Consider the following 21,445-nt stretch of genomic DNA (forward strand, 5'->3'; position numbering starts at 1 on the left):
TGTCTGCATGTAACGAGAGGGTATGTATTCGATCGACATGAATCAAACGAAAAATAAAAACGTGAACCGATCACCACCGAATCAATGGACAAAGAAATAAAAAAACTGATAAAAATCCGTAGAAAACCTGCATTTACTATAAAAATTTCAAATTTCGGTATCTCGAAATTAAGATCAGCCAAGATTTCGATTTTTAGCGATTTCAAGTCCACACGTACTATCATAGACTCACCCCCTGCAAACCGTTTTATGGGTACATTTTTGTCGCATTATTTTTTTTGCTTCAAGACTACTGTGTCGAAGAGACGAATGGACCAGTGGACAAGGTATGAATTCAAGCACCCTGATGTGTGATTCTTCTTCTAAATTTCTCGAGGAATACGATTTGCGCTATTAGAATTACCTACTAAAATCAACTTCCATTCAAGAACTCTGAGTGACCCTCATGTCAAATGACCCACTGAATCCGATTTTTTGGCGTCTAAAATACTTTAAGTTCATTAGAGCTCAAACTCACGACTAGCAAATAAGATATTAAATCCTTAAAAACAGTCAAAATGGTCAAAAACACTCGTTTCTTGGCTCAGGAAGCTCCGGAAAGTCTCAGGACCAGATGCATTCGATTCTGTGTCCCGTATTCAGGGCCGGATTAAGGGGGTGGCCACATGGGCCGCGGCCCATGGCGGCAAATTTTGCAATTTTTTTAAATGTAGCCATAAAGAAAAATCAGATTCAGACAAAAAAATTACGATCGAGAAAAGATGACAAAATCTCTCATTTCTTCAGAGTATATCTCTAATTTTGTCGTCCTTCTGTGATACAACAGACAGCACCCTTAATTAGTCGAGTTAAGACTAAGAGAGAAACCGAACACGGAATTTGGCCTGGAACGGCGCGGCGCAGAGAGCAATGATGACGAGAACGTGAGATGAAAAGGAGAAACCCTCGGCGCGGCGGTCGGCATGTAACACATATTAGCGCCTACAAGACTGCATGAACACTTCACGCATTGCGCCAAAGACAGTGCGGTCGCTGCGGTCAGCAGCGGGCAGCGTGAAACGCATAGCGCCTACAAGACTGCATGAATACTTCACGCATTGCGTCAGACACAGTGCGTGCAGCAGCGGTCGGCCCGAAACGCATAGCGCATGTAAGACTGTAGGAATACTTCACGCATTGCGCCAAATACAGTGCGGTCAGCGCGGCGCGCGCGGCGGCGGAAGTTAAAATTATTAAACCACATTTATGTTTGTTCTTTCATAATTTTTTGGTTCATTTCTTATAAATGGAGGGCCTTGTCCATACAGAGATAGGTTTACGGAACTTAACTTTCGTGCCAAGTTCCGTGAACTTTTGCTAGTAGTGTTGACAGGGCTTTCACAAGAAATGTGACCAACACGAGTAAACGCGTCTCATACGCCTCTCCCCATCCGGCACGTTTACTTGATGGTTTTTATTGGTGTTTCAAAACGAATGAGAAGGGGGCGGCAAAATACAGGCGGCCCATGGGCGGCAAGTAAGTAAATCCGGCCCTGCCCGTATCACGTAAAATAAGCCCATTATATAGATTTGATGAAGATAAAAACATAAGAGGAGAAGGAGAAGTAGAAGAAGAGGATGTAGAGGACGAAAATAACAAGAAAAAAAGGAGGAAGAAGAAACAGAAGAAAAGATATAGAAAAGAAAAGATAAAAAAGAAAAATTAGAAATAGCACGCTCATGTGGAACACATAAAAACAAGAGCCTTTTACCAACTGGAAAGAGATAGTCTTGATCTCACGTCAGTTCGCCTTCAATTGAGAGTGTAGGCAACACAAATTCCCAAGAGTTCGAATAGTGGTATCACCCCTTCTACATATAACAGTCTGACGGTCTCTGTTGATGAATTCGTTGTAGACACACTAACATCAGAGGAAGATGAAAACATGAAAGGAGAAGAAGATGAAAATAAAGAAAGAAGAGAAAAGAAGAAGAAGATTGGAGGAGAAGAAAAATTAGGGAACGGTTAAAAATATTCATTTTTTGGCTCCAGAAGGCCCGGAGAGCCTCGTGGCAGTGCGCAATCGATTCTATGCCTCGAACTACGGAGGAATAGTTGGTCGTCTCGATTTTTTTCCTCATCAAAAATCAAGAAATCGTCACCTTCCAGGCAAAGTATCACAAGCGCCATGCGACGTTTAAAAATTTCCGCCGCCATTTTATTTCTTTACTGAGAAATTGTTGGTTGAATCTGTTTGGAAATTTCACTAAATTTTATCGGCAGCACAAAGAAAATTCAGTGAAATTTTCGGACAGCTTCGTTGAACAAATTCTCTGTAAAAAAATAAAATGGCAGCGGAAATTTTTAAACGTCGCATGGCGCTTGTGATACTTTGATTGGAAGGTGACGAAATATCTGGGAACGTTAAAAATATTCATTTTTTGCCGCTGAAGACGCTCCAGAGAAAGAGTCAAAAAGTGGTCAGAAAAGCTCGTTTTGACCAGTTTTTTACTGTTTCTCGGCTCAGGAAGCCTCGACGAGAGACGGGACCGTGCTGAATCGATTCTACGCTTCCAGCATACGTAGAATGCGACTGAAATCTCGAATCTTTTTTTCTCAGTCCAAAATCGAGTAAAATCAACAGGCGTTACATTAACTAAAGGGTATCCCAGGATAAGGGCACCAAAATGCCCCTCCTCACGGATTTTGAATTTAATGGTCTAAACCCCTTCAGGAGGTCCTAAAAACATGGTTTTGGGCAATTTTAACCTCCTGACCCCAACCACCCCCCCTCCAGCCCCGAAAAACCCATTTTTCGGGGAATTTTGGGGTATTTTCACGTTTTATTTCATATCTCCCGCGTTTTTCAATGAAAATGCACCAAAATTTCACCAAATGTACATCAGGGCAATCACATTCTTGGGTAAAAAAATCAAATTTATCGAAATATATTTAGACTCCGAAAAAAATTCGTGAAAATCGTAAATTTTCAATTTTTTTCAGATTTTAGCGGTTTTAAAAAAAATGAGGACACATACATTTTTTTTTATTGCCTTAAAATGTAGGTAATATACCCAGTTGTTACCAAAAAAAATTTCAAGCCTTCACGCGTGGTGCGTCCCACCGAAAAAATAGTTTTTTTGGCGCCAAAACGGTCAAAATGGCTCTTTTGGCAACGGTTTACTCGCACGCTATCAAGATAGTAACACTAAAATCTCTAATTTTTGGTTTCAATGTTTCAAGAAGCATGCCCTAGTATCGTCAGAAAAGGTTTCAAGTCGATCGAGTCCTTACGCCCCACGTAAAGTACCGGTTTTTGGCGCCAAAATGGTCAACATTCCTATTTCAGAAGAGGTTACTCGCCGTAGGGTGGCCCTTATTTTTGACTTTACGGAATTTAAAGTGCAGAGCCCTGCAAATGGTTTCATTTGATGAGAAAATAACTGGGGAAAAATAACAATGGAGAAAAAATATTTTAAAACGCGCCTCAAAGAGCCTAGAGTTCCGAGCGTGGCGTGCGAAGACGCGTTTTTTCGTCATTTTGCGAATTTTTTTTCTCCCGTTGAAATGTTTCTACGGCTTTGAAATTTTTGTAGGTAACATACTTTTTAGAGTACTTTACGAGAAAAATAATGAAATTTACCTCGCCCAATTTAAAATGCCCTTTTTACCTCATCAAAGAGGCCATGTCGTGCGATTTTGCCGATTTTCCCTTACAATCTACCCGCACGGCGCACGACATGGCCTCTTTGATGAGGTAAAAAGGGCATTTTAAATTGGGCGAGGTAAATTTCATTATTTTTCTCGTAAAGTACTCTAAAAAGTATGTTACCTACAAAAATTTCAAAGCCGTAGAAACATTTCAACGGGAGAAAAAAAATTCGCAAAATGACGAAAAAAACGCGTCTTCGCACGCCACGCTCGGAACTCTAGGCTCTTTGAGGCGCGTTTTAAAATATTTTTTTCTCCATTGTTATTTTTTCCCAGTTATTTTCTCATCAAATGAAACCATTTGCAGGGCTCTGCACTTTAAATTCCGTAAAGTCAAAAATAAGGGCCACCCTACGGCGAGTAACCTCTTCTGAAATAGGAATGTTGACCATTTTGGCGCCAAAAACCGGTACTTTACGTGGGGCGTAAGGACTCGATCGACTTGAAACCTTTTCTGACGATACTAGGGCATGCTTCTTGAAACATTGAAACCAAAAATTAGAGATTTTAGTGTTACTATCTTGATAGCGTGCGAGTAAACCGTTGCCAAAAGAGCCATTTTGACCGTTTTGGCGCCAAAAAAACTATTTTTTCGGTGGGACGCACCACGCGTGAAGGCTTGAAATTTTTTTTGGTAACAACTGGGTATATTACCTACATTTTAAGGCAATAAAAAAAAATGTATGTGTCCTCATTTTTTTTAAAACCGCTAAAATCTGAAAAAAATTGAAAATTTACGATTTTCACGAATTTTTTTCGGAGTCTAAATATATTTCGATAAATTTGATTTTTTTACCCAAGAATGTGATTGCCCTGATGTACATTTGGTGAAATTTTGGTGCATTTTCATTGAAAAACGCGGGAGATATGAAATAAAACGTGAAAATACCCCAAAATTCCCCGAAAAATGGGTTTTTCGGGGCTGGAGGGGGGGTGGTTGGGGTCAGGAGGTTAAAATTGCCCAAAACCATGTTTTTAGGACCTCCTGAAGGGGTTTAGACCATTAAATTCAAAATCCGTGAGGAGGGGCATTTTGGTGCCCTTATCCTGGGATACCCTTTTAAGCGTCAAAATCGAAAGTTCGCCGATCGAGCCGGAATGAAAAAAATCCTCGAAAACCGTCAAAAACAGTCAAAAACACTAGTTTTTCCGCTCAGGATGCGCACGTGAGTCTCAGGGCCAGGCGCAATTGATTCTACGACTTGAACTTTTTAGGATTACAATAAGAAAAGAGAAAGAAGAAGTAGAGAGTAAGACGAAGAGGAAAGGGAAAGAATTGGAAAGATTCATAGAAAGAAGGAAAGCGTGAAAAAAGACGCAGGAGATAGAGGAAAGAAAACGAAGGGGAAGGAAAGATAAAGGAAAATCAAAAAAGCAGAAATAGAAAAAAAGGAAGAAGAAAAAAGGAACAAACTAAAGACTTTGCACGCTTTTTGGGAAAACATAAAAAAGTAGCTTTATACCAAACGGGAGTCGATCACATTAACGCCGTCAAATCGCCTTCAATTTCAGCATAGGCAACATATGCTACCGCGAGGTCGAATAGTGATATCATGAATTGGCACGTTCGATTCTCGGCTCAATAAGCTCCAGTGAGTCCTGATTAATGGGTTATCTCGGAATCGATGGTGAAAGTGCAGCAGCCTGATTGTTGAAATTTTTTGTTTGTCGGGACGACATACCTAGATGATATAGGTTAAAAAGCGGAGCGTGATTGGTCGGCTATGTCTTATCGCTGCTTTGTCGTGCCTATGTCGTGTTGAACTCACGACAAGCTAATTGGAATCGATTGCGCATGGTCTTGACTCTCGGCGAGGCTACCTGAGCCGAGCAACAGTCAAAAACTGGTCAAAAACGAGTGTTTCTGACGACTTTTTGACTCTCTCTTAGCAGCGTTTTCAGCGGAGAGCTCGAAGCGAAAGACTCCCGGAGCTTTTCCGACTGAAAAATTGCACTCAGCGGGTCATTTACAAGCCGACTAGCTTGGTTTCGGCGTGATCGGCGAACTTTCGATTTTGACCCTAAAAATTTAGTCCCTGTCGATTTTTCTCGATTTTGGACTGACAAAAAAATGTCGAGATTTCAGTCGCATCCTACGTAGTTGGAGGCGTAGAATCGATTGCGCATGGTCTTGACCCTCGGCGAGGCTTCTTGAGCCGAGAAACAGTCAAAAACTGGTCAAAAACGAGTGTTTCTGACCACTTTTTGACTCTTTCTCTGCAGCGTATCACCGGGAAGCTCGAAGCATGGGACTCGCGGAGCTTTTCCGACTGGAGAATCGCACTCAGCGGGTGATTTCCAAGCGGCATAACTTGCTTCCGGCTGGATCGTCGAACTTTCGATTTGACGCTTAAAATTTAGTTAATGTAACGCCTGTCGATTTTACTCGATTTTGGACTGAGAAAAAAGATTCGAGATTTCAGTCGCATTCTACGTTGCTGGAAGCGTAGAATCGAGGCTTCCTGATTCGAGATAGCTCAAAGCGAGGGACTTGCGGAGCTATTCCTACTGGAAAATCGCACTCGGCGGGTCAATTCCAAGCGAACTTACTTGGTTTCGGCCCGATCAGCGAACTTCAGATTTTGATGTACCCCTGTAGATTTTTCTCCATTTGAGACTGAGAAAAAAATTTCGAGATATCGGTCGCATCCTACGTAATTGGAGGCGTAGAATCAATTCCGCACGGTCCCGACTCTCGGCGAGGCTCTCTCAGCCGAGAAACAGTCAGAAACTGGTCAAAAACGAGCATTTCTGACCACTTTTTGACTCTTTCTCTGGAGCGTTTTCAGCGGATAGCTCGAAGCGAGGGAGTCGCGGACCTTTTCCGACTGGAAAATCGCACTCAGCGGGTCATTTCCAAGCGGCATAACTTGCTTCCTGCTCGATCGGCGAACTTTCGATTTTGACGCTTAAAATTTAGTTAATGTAACGCCTGTCGATTTTACTCGATTTTGGACTGAGAAAAAAATTCGAAGATTTCAGTCGCATCCTACGTATTTGGAGGCGTAGAATCGATTCGCACGGTCCCGACTCTTGGCGAGGCTTCCTGATTCGAGAAACAGTCAAAAACAGGTCAAAAACGAGCTTTTCTGACCAATTTTTTACTCTTTCTCTGGAGCGTGTTCAGCGACTAGCTCGAAGCGAGGGACTCGCGGAGCTTTTCCGACTGGAGAATCGCACTCAGCGGGTCATTCCCAAGCGGCATAACTTGCTTCCGGCTCGATCGGCGAATTTTCGATTTTGACGCTTAAAATTTAGTTAATGTAACGCCTGTTGATTTTACTCGATTTTGGACTGAGAAAAAAGATTCGAGATTTCAGTCGCATTCTACGTTGCTGGAAGCGTAGAATCGATTAAGCACGGTCCCGACTCTCGGCGAGGCTTCCTGAGCCGAGAAACAGTAAAAAACTGGTCAAAAACGAGCTTTTCTGACCACTTTTTGACTCTTTCTCTGGAGCGTATTCAGCGGCTAGCTCGAAGCGAGAGACTTGCGGAGCTATTCCGACTGGAAAATCGCACTCGGCGGGTCAATTCAAAGTTACCTTACTTGGTGTCGGTCCGATTGGCGAACTTTTGATTTTGTCGAGCCGAGAACCAGTCAAAAACAGGTCAAAAATGAGCATTTTTGACCACTTTTTGATCCTTTCTCTTGAGCGTTTCCAGCAGATAGCTCTAAGCGAGGGACTCGCGGAGCTTTCCGGACTCGAAAATCGCACTCAGCGGGTCATTTCCAAGCGACCTTACTTGGTTTCTGCCCGATCAGGGAATTTTCGATTTTGATGTTAAAAATTTAGTCCATGTAACCCCTGTCGATTTTTCTCGATTTGGGACTGAGAAAAAAATTTCTAGATTTCAGTCGCATCCTACGTAGTTGAAGGCGAAAAATTGATTCCGCACGGTCCCGACTCTCGGCGAGGCTCCCTGAGCTAAGAATCAGTCAAAAATTCGTCCAAAACTAGCGTTTCTGACCACTTTTTGTCTCTTTCTTCGGAGCGTTTTCAACGGATAACTCGTTGCGAGGGACTCGAGGTGCTTTCTCGACTGGAAAATCCACTCAGCGGGTCAATTCGTCAAATTGTAATTACGATAACATCGATATAGTAAAGATTTCTTTACGCCTTCAAATCCAGCGATACTCTCCGCTTTGCCGAGGAGTTCGTTTAGTTGCTTAACCGAACCTTACACAGATTATTGATAACATTTCACGGACTCGCGAATGTGCTAGCTGGCACCATGTATCCGAGAAGAAGGGGCTAACGTATGTTTGAATTCAAAGCATAATAAACCCTACTTCCAATCTCGTTTTTTCACTTTAAAACGATTTAATTTGTTGATTAAACACGAATAGATTGCAATTTGCCGGCATATGCTAATTGCCTGCAACATATACACCTGTGAATGTTTGTGAGGAAATTAATGAGAAAAAAAATTACTGACTGAACAATCACAATCACTGCCTGTGCAAATGTCAATTAAACAACACTAAAGCACTTTATCGATGGTGAAAGTGCAGAAGTGCGAATCTCGGAAAATACGATTTTCAAGGAGAGTAAAAAAACTGTCTGCATTCCTCTTAATTGTCGGTAGAAGGGTAAAAATTCTTGAGGATAGCAAAAATAAGATGTTTTTTCAAACTCCATCAGCAGAATCAATAATTTCTCGAACTGTTAGAAAATACGGCAGAAATACCGAGATTCGCATTTTTTGGTATTAATATTCTACACTTCATCAGGAGATACGCATTATTGCAATATGTGTTTAAAACTTGTTGGTGGTTTTGGATCATTTCAGGACTCAAAAAAGGGTTGCACCCTTAAAATCCCTTATCAGATAAGATTAAGTTGGTTATCGATGGTCCATCCATCCAAGTTTTACGCTTTCCTAATGGACCAGTAGAAAAAGTACTTATCTTCAATTCTAATTATTCACAGTTAATCAAAGAAAGCTCATTTTATCCGTGCGAAACATTCTAAATTCACAACCGCTTTTGAGAAAGTTCCGATCTTGTAAACGGCGACTCTTTCAGTTTCGCTTCAAAATACGATGACCTAACCAAGGGACTTAAAATACACAATCCGATCCAGCCGCCGGCAGTTTCTTCTTTGAATTAAGACGTAGGTGTCTACGTCTTAATTCAAACAATATAATTAATTGTGTTTTCAAAATGATATTCCTCGGCATTTTTCAAATATGCGGCTCGATTTAAAACCCAAAATTATGAACTTCTTGGTCAAAATCATTCTACGAGGCCACTCACAAAGGATACAGAAGAGCGCCTTCAAATCAATGCGTTAACTTAATGCGAAATTCTGATACCACTATTCGTGCGTCACGGCAGTCATCTTGCATACCCGGCCATTTGAAGGCGAATTATTGACTTCAGACAACGGGGTAAGAATAACAGCAATGCCATTCGATAAACTCCGGGCGGCGGGGCAGCCCCCCTGAACCCTAAGGAGCCGACCGCGGGGGTCAACCCCCTGAACCCTAAGGAGCCGGACGCGGGGGTCAGCCCCCTAAACCCTAAGGAGCCGAACGCGGGGGTCAGCCCCCTGAACCCTAAGGAGCCGAACGCGGGGGTCAGCCCCCTGAACCCTAAGGAGCCGAACGCGGGGGTCAGCCCCCTAAACCCTAAGGAGCCGACCGCGGGGGTCAGCCCCCTGAACCCTAAGGAGCCGAACGCGGGGGTCAGCCCCCTGAACCCTAAGGAGCCGACCGCGGGGGTCAGCCCCCTGAACCCTAAGGAGCCGGACGCGGGGGTCAGCCCCCTGAACCCTAAGGAGCCGGACGCGGGGGTCAGCCCCCTGAACCCTAAGGAGCCGAACGCGGGGGTCAGCCCCCTGAACCCTAAGGAGCCGACCGCGGGGGTCAGCCCCCTGAACCCTAAGGAGCCGAACGCGGGGGTCAGCCCCCTGAACCCTAAGGAGCCGAACGCGGGGGTCAGCCCCCTGAACCCTAAGGAGCCGAACGCGGGGGTCAGCCCCCTGAACCCTAAGGAGCCGAACGCGGGGGTCAGCCCCCTGAACCCTAAGGAGCCGAACGCGGGGGTCAGCCCCCTGAACCCTAAGGAGCCGAACGCGGGGGTCAGCCCCCTGAACCCTAAGGAGCCGAACGCGGGGGTCAGCCCCCTGAACCCTAAGGAGCCGACGCGGGGGTCAGCCCCCTGAACCCTAAGGAGCCGAACGCGGGGGTCAGCCCCCTGAACCCTAAGGAGCCGAACGCGGGGGTCAGCCCCCTGAACCCTAAGGAGCCGAACGCGGGGGTCAGCCCCCTGAACCCTAAGGAGCCGAACGCGGGGGTCAGCCCCCTGAACCCTAAGGAGCCGAACGCGGGGGTCAGCCCCCTGAACCCTAAGGAGCCGAACGCGGGGGTCAGCCCCCTGAACCCTAAGGAGCCGAACGCGGGGGTCAGCCCCCTGAACCCTAAGGAGCCGAACGCGGGGGTCAGCCCCCTGAACCCTAAGGAGCCGAACGCGGGGGTCAGCCCCCTGAACCCTAAGGAGCCGAACGCGGGGGTCAGCCCCCTGAACCCTAAGGAGCCGAACGCGGGGGTCAGCCCCCTGAACCCTAAGGAGCCGAACGCGGGGGTCAGCCCCCTGAACCCTAAGGAGCCGAACGCGGGGGTCAGCCCCCTGAACCCTAAGGAGCCGAACGCGGGGGTCAGCCCCCTGAACCCTAAGGAGCCGAACGCGGGGGTCAGCCCCCTGAACCCTAAGGAGCCGAACGCGGGGGTCAGCCCCCTGAACCCTAAGGAGCCGAACGCGGGGGTCAGCCCCCTGAACCCTAAGGAGCCGAACGCGGGGGTCAGCCCCCTGAACCCTAAGGAGCCGAACGCGGGGGTCAGCCCCCTGAACCCTAAGGAGCCGAACGCGGGGGTCAGCCCCCTGAACCCTAAGGAGCCGAACGCGGGGGTCAGCCCCCTGAACCCTAAGGAGCCGAACGCGGGGGTCAGCCCCCTGAACCCTAAGGAGCCGACGCGGGGGTCAGCCCCCTGAACCCTAAGGAGCCGAACGCGGGGGTCAGCCCCCTGAACCCTAAGGAGCCGAACGCGGGGGTCAGCCCCCTGAACCCTAAGGAGCCGAACGCGGGGGTCAGCCCCCTGAACCCTAAGGAGCCGAACGCGGGGGTCAGCCCCCTGAACCCTAAGGAGCCGAACGCGGGGGTCAGCCCCCTGAACCCTAAGGAGCCGAACGCGGGGGTCAGCCCCCTGAACCCTAAGGAGCCGAACGCGGGGGTCAGCCCCCTGAACCCTAAGGAGCCGAACGCGGGGGTCAGCCCCCTGAACCCTAAGGAGCCGAACGCGGGGGTCAGCCCCCTGAACCCTAAGGAGCCGAACGCGGGGGTCAGCCCCCTGAACCCTAAGGAGCCGAACGCGGGGGTCAGCCCCCTGAACCCTAAGGAGCCGAACGCGGGGGTCAGCCCCCTGAACCCTAAGGAGCCGAACGCGGGGGTCAGCCCCCTGAACCCTAAGGAGCCGAACGCGGGGGTCAGCCCCCTGAACCCTAAGGAGCCGAACGCGGGGGTCAGCCCCCTGAACCCTAAGGAGCCGAACGCGGGGGTCAGCCCCCTGAACCCTAAGGAGCCGAACGCGGGGGTCAGCCCCCTGAACCCTAAGGAGCCGAACGCGGGGGTCAGCCCCCTGAACCCTAAGGAGCCGAACGCGGGGGTCAGCCCCCTGAACCCTAAGGAGCCGAACGCGGGGGTCAGCCCCCTGAACCCTAAGGAGCCGAACGCGGGGGTCAGCCCCCTGAACCCTAAGGAGCCGAACGCGGGGGTCAGCCCCCTGAACCCTAAGGAGCCGAACGCGGGGGTCAGCCCCCTGAACCCTAAGGAGCCGAACGCGGGGGTCAGCCCCCTGAACCCTAAGGAGCCGAACGCGGGGGTCAGCCCCCTGAACCCTAAGGAGCCGAACGCGGGGGTCAGCCCCCTGAACCCTAAGGAGCCGAACGCGGGGGTCAGCCCCCTGAACCCTAAGGAGCCGAACGCGGGGGTCAGCCCCCTGAACCCTAAGGAGCCGAACGCGGGGGTCAGCCCCCTGAACCCTAAGGAGCCGAACGCGGGGGTCAGCCCCCTGAACCCTAAGGAGCCGAACGCGGGGGTCAGCCCCCTGAACCCTAAGGAGCCGACCGCGGGGGTCAGCCCCCTGAACCCTAAGGAGCCGAACGCGGGGGTCAGCCCCCTGAACCCTAAGGAGCCGAACGCGGGGGTCAGCCCCCTGAACCCTAAGGAGCCGACCGCGGGGGTCAGCCCCCTGAACCCTAAGGAGCCGAACGCGGGGGTCAGCCCCCTGAACCCTAAGGAGCCGACCGCGGGGGTCAGCCCCCTGAACCCTAAGGAGCCGACCGCGGGGGTCAGCCCCCTGAACCCTAAGGAGCCGAACGCGGGGGTCAGCCCCCTGAACCCTAAGGAGCCGAACGCGGGGGTCAGCCCCCTGAACCCTAAGGAGCCGAACGCGGGGGTCAGCCCCCTGAACCCTAAGGAGCCGAACGCGGGGGTCAGCCCCCTGAACCCTAAGGAGCCGGACGCGGGGGTCAGCCCCCTGAACCCTAAGGAGCCGAACGCGGGGGTCAGCCCCCTGAACCCTAAGGAGCCGAACGCGGGGGTCAGCCCCCTGAACCCTAAGGAGCCGACCGCGGGGGTCAGCCCCCTGAACCCTAAGGAGCCGAACGCGGGGGTCAGCCCCCTGAACCCTAAGGAGCCGAACGCGGGGGTCAGCCCCCTGAACCCTAAGGAGCCGAACGCGGGGGTGAGCCCCCTGAACCCTAAGGAGCCGAACGCGGGGGTCATCCCCCTGAACCCTAAGGAGCCGAACGCGGGGGTCATCCCCCTGAACCCCATGGATCCGAACGCGGGGGTCAGCCCCCTGAACCCCAAGGAGCCGACACGGGGGTCAGCCCCTGAACCCTAAGGAGCCGAACGCGGGGGTCAGCCCCCTGAACCCTAAGGAGCCGAACGCGGGGGTCAGCCCCCTGAACCCTAAGGAGCCGAACGCGGGGGTCAGCCCCCTGAACCCTAAGGAGCCGAACGCGGGGGTCAGCCCCCTGAACCCTAAGGAGCCGAACGCGGGGGTCAGCCCCCTGAACCCTAAGGAGCCGAACGCGGGGGTCAGCCCCCTGAACCCTAAGGAGCCGGACGCGGGGGTCAGCCCCCTGAACCCTAAGGAGCCGAACGCGGGGGTCAGCCCCCTGAACCCTAAGGAGCCGACCGCGGGGGTCAGCCCCCTGAACCCTAAGGAGCCGACGCGGGGGTCAGCCCCCTGAACCCTAAGGAGCCGAACGCGGGGGTCAGCCCCCTGAACCCTAAGGAGCCGACCGCGGGGGTCAGCCCCCTGAACCCTAAGGAGCCGAACGCGGGGGTCAGCCCCCTGAACCCTAAGGAGCCGACGCGGGGGTCAGCCCCCTGAACCCTAAGGAGCCGAACGCGGGGGTCAGCCCCCTGAACCCTAAGGAGCCGAACGCGGGGGTCAGCCCCCTGAACCCTAAGGAGCCGAACGCGGGGGTCAGCCCCCTGAACCCTAAGGAGCCGACCGCGGGGGTCAGCCCCCTGAACCCTAAGGAGCCGAACGCGGGGGTCAGCCCCCTGAACCCTAAGGAGCCGAACGCGGGGGTCAGCCCCCTGAACCCTAAGGAGCCGAACGCGGGGGTCAGCCCCCTGAACCCTAAGGAGCCGACGCGGGGGTCAGCCCCCTGAACCCTAAGGAGCCGAACGCGGGGGTCAGCCCCCTGAACCCTAAGGAGCCGAACGCGGGGGTCAGCCCCCTGAACCCTAAGGAGCCGAACGCGGGGGTCAGCCCCCTGAACCCTAAGGAGCCGAACGCGGGGGTCAGCCCCCTGAACCCTAAGGAGCCGAACGCGGGGGTCAGCCCCCTGAACCCTAAGGAGCCGGACGCGGGGGTCAGCCCCCTGAACCCTAAGGAGCCGACCGCGGGGGTCAGCCCCCTGAACCCTAAGGAGCCGAACGCGGGGGTCAGCCCCCTGAACCCTAAGGAGCCGAACGCGGGGGTCAGCCCCCTGAACCCTAAGGAGCCGAACGCGGGGGTCAGCCCCCTGAACCCTAAGGAGCCGACCGCGGGGGTCAGCCCCCTGAACCCTAAGGAGCCGAACGCGGGGGTCAGCCCCCTGAACCCTAAGGAGCCGAACGCGGGGGTCAGCCCCCTGAACCCTAAGGAGCCGACCGCGGGGGTCAGCCCCCTGAACCCTAAGGAGCCGAACGCGGGGGTCAGCCCCCTGAACCCTAAGGAGCCGAACGCGGGGGTCAGCCCCCTGAACCCTAAGGAGCCGACCGCGGGGGTCAGCCCCCTGAACCCTAAGGAGCCGAACGCGGGGGTCAGCCCCCTGAACCCTAAGGAGCCGAACGCGGGGGTCAGCCCCCTGAACCCTAAGGAGCCGACCGCGGGGGTCAGCCCCCTGAACCCTAAGGAGCCGAACGCGGGGGTCAGCCCCCTGAACCCTAAGGAGCCGAACGCGGGGGTCAGCCCCCTGAACCCTAAGGAGCCGAACGCGGGGGTCAGCCCCCTGAACCCTAAGGAGCCGAACGCGGGGGTCAGCCCCCTGAACCCTAAGGAGCCGACCGCGGGGTCAGCCCCCTGAACCCTAAGGAGCCGAACGCGGGGGTCAGCCCCCTGAACCCTAAGGAGCCGACGCGGGGGTCAGCCCCCTGAACCCTAAGGAGCCGAACGCGGGGGTCAGCCCCCTGAACCCTAAGGAGCCGAACGCGGGGGTCAGCCCCCTGAACCCTAAGGAGCCGAACGCGGGGGTCAGCCCCCTGAACCCTAAGGAGCCGAACGCGGGGGTCAGCCCCCTGAACCTTAAGGAGCCGAACACGGGGGTCAGCCCCCTGAACCCTAAGGAGCCGACCGCGGGGGTCAGCCCCCGAACCCTAAGGAGCCGAACGCGGCACCTCTTAAGTTTCTGACAGTATGTCATTCATTCCACCCAACAAAGGCACGACAAAGCAGCGATAAGACATAGCCGACCAATCACGCTCCGCCTTTTAACCTATGTCATCTATGTCGTCCTGACAAACAAAAAATTTCAACAATCAGGCTGCAGAAGTGCGTGCCTCGGAAAATTTGGTTTTCCAGGAGAGTAAAAAAAACTGTCTACCTACTCTCCTCTTTATTGTTAGTAGAAGGGTATAACTCTTGAGGATAGCGAGAATAAGGTGATTTTTCGGACTCAATCAGCATTTTGAAGAATTTCTCGAACTGTTAACCATAGGTAAACAGACAGTGCGTAGTCTCTAGAATATATCGTCCTTGCTTGGACCCTCAAAAAATTATATAGGTAATACTTTCTTTTCTATTTTTCCCACCACGCTTTAAATACAATTAGAAACCTACAGCCATCTAGTGCCCGTAGAAACTCGGAGGACATCCATCCACGCACTAGGTACGCCTGTCAAATGATTCAGTGGACTAAGTACCTTTTCTTAAATTTTGATTATTCACAATTGGACTTATTTCTGCCAAACGGAACTATGTGTATAATGACGTGAGCCCTGTTATGCATATGTTCTTATGGGTCTCATGGCTCATGTCTAAATGCATATAGTTCCGTTTGGCAGAAATACGTCCAATTCATAGTCGAAAGCTCATTTTATCCATGCGAAACTTATTCAATTCACAACCGTTTTTGAGTAGGTTGCGATCTCTCAGTCATGCATAAGAATACGATGACCAAAGAAGGAAGACTTAATAAAAACCAAAATCTGAGCCGATCATTTGGACTCTCGTATTTGAAATATGACTTACAGAAAATAAAAATCTTGGAATGTAAAAAAAAGTTCTTCGGACATTTTTCAAAATTACGGCTCGATTGAAGACTCCAAAATTCTGAACATTTCTGGTAAACATCGTTGTACACTTGCACAGGGCCGCTCAGATACGATACACAAGAGCGCCTTCAAACCACTGCATAATCTTTATGCGGAATTCTGATACCACTATTCGTGCGTCACGACAGTCATTTTGCATAGCCGGCCAACTGAAGGCAAATCATTGACCCAGCTAACAGGGTACGAATTTCAGCAATAAGATACGTGTTTCTTAGGGAGCGTTTATGCAGCAACTCAAAACTGTAAAAAATTGAGGTACGCACTTCTGGACGTTTACCGTGTAAATTGTTTTCCTCGTTGAAAATTGAGAAAAATCGAAGGGTGTTTAGTTATGTGGAGTCTTTGTTGCAAACAGTAAATTAAGTTTAGAAACCCTCATATCATCAAGAGCTGTTCTTCTAGCTGAAGAGTTTTAGAACGAAAGAAATGGTAGCTCTAACCGTGCTGAGAAAATTTCCCCTCGCAGCTAATGTTTGTGCTAGAGGGAGCCATCATTTTTTTTTTGTGCTCCTCATTTATATATTTCACGACTCAAACTTTTTGTCTACTGCAATGATAGTTTTCTTGAAAATTTTTACAAAAATATTAGGGTGAAGGCAGTTTTCTCTTCGAAAAGAAATAAGAAAATAAGTTGTCAAGATAAGTCTCAAGATGGATAAAGTTCTGATCTCAAAATTAGTGCGTTGAATTGTTTGAAAAGTCATCTGACTTGAAGTGTTGAGAAATGATTTTAAAATTTCTTGCACAGAGATAAAAATTTTGATAATTATTTTGAATTTAATTTTTTTCTTTTTTTTTCATAACAATAAATTTGAGAGATGTACCAGGTTTATCAGGCACACGCCAAGTCACATTTTGAAAAGAAAAACAACTACATGATAAGTAAATTTTCCCCTGTCAAAATTGTTTGTTTTTTTTTTTTTTTTTTTAAAAAAAAAATAATTATGAACGTAAAATTGAGTCTTACAGAGGCTTCAAAACTTCAAACTTATTTTTTTTCAGTTCCAACTTCAAAAAATGGTGCATTTCTGTTATACTTGCTCCACAGGAACTCTTCATGGTTTTCTCATTTTTTTTTTTTTTTTTTTTCAATAAAGTTTTTTTTAGTAAAAAATACTGCTGCTATGTAGTGAGCTCCTACTTAAGAAAATTCTATTCATCTCATGACAGAAAGGAAATTACTGAGGAAAACTTTAAAATAGGTCATCCTGACAATTACTCAAAAATTCAGGGGAAGTAAAAGATAATCTTTGAGGACATTTCCCCATGCATGTTTAAGGAGGTGAAGAAAGAAACACTGCTAATTTCAACAACGTTAATCAAGTTTATGATCTTAATTTACAACATCATACAACGGAAGAAAAAAAAGATATACTTTTTAGAACCATTGAACATTAGATTTGATTGCTAAAAAGAGATACCAAGAAAAAAATTAAACAAGTTAAAATTAGTTATTTAATGTGCAAGTAAAACTAATGATTAGACAGTCGATTTGATTAATTTAGGAGGTGAGAGAGATTTTGATTAGGTACATACTTGAACTGAAAAAGATAGAAATAGATATAATATTCTAAAATTTGATTGACCCTTTTTAAAAATTGGACTTAAAACTTGAAGATATATTAATTTTCACAGAAATAGTCAGTTGAAAACATAAGTTCTGAGGAAGTAAAAGTTAAAATTATAAAAAACTAGTTTAGTAAAATTACACAAAATAAAAATTGTATACCTATCATTAATCAATAGGTCTACGGCAAGGTCAAATTAGGAAATCAACTTCCATAAATTGAAAATACAAAAATAAAAAAAGGATCGAAATAAATATTATAGGCAAATTGAAAATAGGATTTATAAAAATCACAAACGCTCATTGAATAAAGGTATGGTACTTGAATATTTTCATCAGTTGGATGCAATTACACTCGTAAAAATGGTGAGTGAAATTGAATTCCCAAGAAGTTCTACATGATATGTTCAAATATCAAAGCCTATCTAAAATGATTAAAACTAAAAAAAAAAGAGTTGAATGCGCTGATGGAGTATTTTCTACAGTTACTCAGATATGAGATGGATCAAGAAGCATTTTTTGCCTGGTAATCTGTTGGCCTCACTTAAAGAATTCCTAATTTTCACTCTGACTGGTTATCTAGAGGCACTGCGCAATATTATGAGGTACCTTGTTGCCTTTGTAATGTTTTGGAAAAAAATATTATGTAATCATTTGTGTTATGAGCACAATGCAGCATGTGATTAGCAATGGTGTGAATTTATTGATGATCCAAATAAAATCTGCATTTTTAAGAGGTGGATTCAATGGAAATCAGAGTTTTGCTGGAGCCTGATGTTATGAAAGACAGGACACATCAGAGGCAAGTCCATTCTCGACAAGTCGAAAAGGAAATAGGCATTGAAACTCCCAAGCCTCGTATTTAGTTTGCGGTATTCTAAAATCTTCGCTCCAATTTTATTTTTTAAAAGGAGAAAAATTCAACCTCCTGCTTTGAAGTTTTAACAGAATTTTCTTCGTACAGATAAGACAAATCGCAGAGGTTTTTAAGATTTGACGTTAAGTAATCTTTCATTCAAAAAAGAGAGTAAGACAGGAAGTCTGTAGAAGTAACAAACAGAGATATGTGGTTTGAGAGAATCACAGTCGACACATGCTTCTAACTATGAGAGAATAAGTGAAAAAGTATGAAAAAAGAGGATGATCAATTGACTTATAGTGTAATCGTGATAACAAGGACAATAAACCTGAAAATAATCCTTCTAAAGAGGACAAATGGGAGTAAATAACTTGGTAGAGATTTCAAAAGAATGATTTAAGTTGGATTTCAATCAGATCGCATGGGAGTGGCTTTCCCCTGAAGAAATTACAAACACAGAAACAATCAAAACAATTTCAAAACTGGAGAAGAAAGAAAGGAGTACTCCGAATGCATAAAAAGTAAAAAAAAGTTGATGATTGCCAGGGAAAAATTCATCATTCACATTCAGAATTCAGATTAAGATAATGAAACTTCCAATGGAAAGGAAAACATGGAAATACTTCAAAAAATTCTCCAGTTTTAATATAGCTCTCTTTTAATATAGTAATTTACTTTGCCGGAAAAAGCACAATTTGATGAATTTTAAGATGAGAGATTATATTACTGTTTTTTTGAATGCATATAATCAATATATTCATGAGCTAACACTAGCCCAAAAATATCTGAAGGTAGCATTACATCATGAATAGGTAATATCATTATTTTAATTTACACTATAGAGGATTAAAAAAAAATATGAATAAGTTAACTGTAAGCAAGAAAAAAGAAAAAAAACTAACTAAAGCTTTGAAATCACAGGATTGTAAAAAGAAATTTGTAATTTGTATAAAGTACAAGAGCGCAGAAAAATGTATGGAGCCGCACAGTAGAAAAGACAGAAATAAATACGTATTGTTGTTTATATTAAACCTAAATTTCATCAAAGAGCAGCATTTCTCTTTTTTTCTCAATCACTTTCTCTCTCTTCATGTTCTAAATGACTTACTTAACTTCAGAATGGTATGTCATCGTAGAATTTTTTTGAGCGAAAATTAGATGGCACAAGAAACAGGAATGGACCCATAATGCAGGGAACGATTCAATATTCACTCTATCTAAAAAGTGTAATGTAGACTCTTTTCCTTGCTAAGAAGCAACAAAAAAACATAATAAAAATGGTACTTTTACGACAGAGTTTGTTCTTCAGTAAACACGTGTTAAAAGTCGAAAAATATGTAAAAAAACAATATCGGATTTAGATTCTAAACATTCACTTGATACCTCACACAACAGCAAACAGGTGCATAACAATACTGCAATATTTACGTAGAGCAATAAAAAAAAACTATTTCATCTTGGAATATTGCAAGACACCTTGAGCACAAAGATTGAGTGACCAAAATTATAGAATTTTTTCCCCAGGAAAAAATTCTCAATTTTAGTTTTAGATTGATAAATTCCAATTATTCTATTTTTTTTTAATTTTCTATTTTTCAGTTTTTTTTTTTTTTGTTAAATTTTATGTTGTCTGGTACATAACGAATCAGCTTTTAAAAATTTGATAATTCAAATAGGAAAAACGTCATAGAAAGATACACAGATTATGCTCACCAGGTCAAATTAATGCAAGAAATATGTTATTCATCATACACTCTGTAAGTGGCTCACAGCATTTGGAAAAATTAATACCAGCCCTCGTCAAAAGACTGAAAAATAAAACAGGACAAACAAATTTTCCTGAAGCAATGATATCTGAAAAAACCTCACCACTTCATCCGTTTTGTCTTCGATTAAACATCGCATTCACAGCGTATAAAATTTTCTAAATCCATCAGCACTTCAGCTATAAGAAAAAAAATACAATTTACTTAACCACACCTAGAGACCTTTCTTTTCCTTGGTAGGCGAGTGCTGAGGTGTTAGTGCTCGTGACGAGGTTGGTCGTGAGGCACCTGTGTGATTGTAAGCTGGTGTTGCACTTTTTGAACGTTTACCCTTAGCAGCAAAAGGAGATGCTCCTCGCGCAAAGTGTTGTTGGGCGTAGAGCACAACACCAATATTCCGGTGGCCTGCATCCATGGCGATATTCAGAGCAGTGCTTCCGTCATGGTCTGTGATTGTCAGATCACAGTCTGGCTGAGCGATGAGAAGATTAACGATATCAATGTAACCAAGCTCGGCCGCACACATGAGTGCGGTTGACCCATCGTTATCCTGCACGTTTACATCAGCACCACACTGGACCAGAAGTTGAGCTGTGACCAGCTTCCCGCGAGCCGCGGCCAGCATCAGAGCAGTTTGACCATTCTGGAAAGAAAAGATGTCAGGTGTAAATTCTTTTTTAAAACTTCTGATGATGCTTTTCAATACAGCGATCCTACGCATAAAATAAACTGCACTTGATTTCCCTTGGGAAAATTTTATATATGAGGTATTAGATGTAACAATGGCAGATGTAAAAAATTACCTTTTTCAAACACACTTAAAAAACTATTATGGTCACACAAAAATTTAATATGTTCGGCTTTGGCATAAAGCACAGATCTCAAAGATCACACCTCAGGTATTTTCTCAAAATGTTTTCGATACCAAAACAGTTTTTTGAACGTGTTTCGAAAAGGTCATTTTTCACAACCGCCATCGTTACATATAAGTAGTCATATATATATAAACTTTGGAATTGAATGCGTCTACTTATCATACATTTCGCAGCTCTTCTGGCATAAGGGTTTGATTTCCGCATAAGCCCCAGAGAGCATGGATTTCCATGTAAAACAGAGTTCAAGTGGAAATTGAGATACACCCTAGCATCAGAGGGTCGACGATTTGAGTGACGTAGCTAATTATATAGAATGCAGAAAGAAAAGATGGACCGCAAAACAGAAGACATTTTTACCAGATAACATGTAGAGCGCTGATCAAGAGGCCATCATTCAAGCACTACTACTGACTATCAGCTTACCATTAAAAAGGCATACCAACATAAATGAATTGTTCAGTTAGAGTATGACTCAACTATACCTAGTAGCACATAACGTAAAATCAACAAAAAAAAAGGCAGTCTGACAAACTGACACACAGGGCAACAATGCATTGAGCGCGAGCTCTCAAAACTCCGATAAGGCAGGCTGTTATCGATATCATCGCCACTGTTGGTACTGTCACCAGTTTAGAGACGATACCGATAGAGTTCCGGCAAGAATTCGTTTGAACACCCCTATATGCGCACTTGCTCAAGAGGTAAGACAGCAGAAAAACCAGAGCTTGGAAAGTAATAGCCTTTATTTTCTCATAGTTGTATCAAACTTACACTTTCCATCTCTATTAACTATTCACAACTTCTATACACACCCATTAACGTACAACTTTCAAACTCATAAAAAATACCAGTT

At 46.4% G+C, this 21,445-nt stretch overlaps 1 protein-coding gene across 2 annotated transcripts in view; it reads right to left on the reverse strand.

The window, feature by feature from the left end:
- Positions 1-16,829: 16,829 nt before the first annotated feature.
- The window catches only part of Kank (KN motif and ankyrin repeat domain-containing protein 2 kank), a 42,679-nt gene continuing 38,063 nt past the window's right edge, over positions 16,830-21,445 (reverse strand). For both annotated transcript variants that reach the window (XM_072306219.1, XM_072306222.1), the window contains one exon: positions 16,830-20,360. In XM_072306219.1, coding sequence (XP_072162320.1) covers positions 19,932-20,360 — 429 coding nt within the window. In that variant the 3' untranslated portion in view covers positions 16,830-19,931. The remainder of the gene's footprint in view (positions 20,361-21,445) is intronic.

The sequence above is a fragment of the Bemisia tabaci genome, chromosome 1 (genome assembly GCF_918797505.1).
Source record: "Bemisia tabaci chromosome 1, PGI_BMITA_v3".
In the NCBI taxonomy this organism is placed as follows: Eukaryota; Metazoa; Arthropoda; class Insecta; order Hemiptera; family Aleyrodidae; genus Bemisia; species Bemisia tabaci.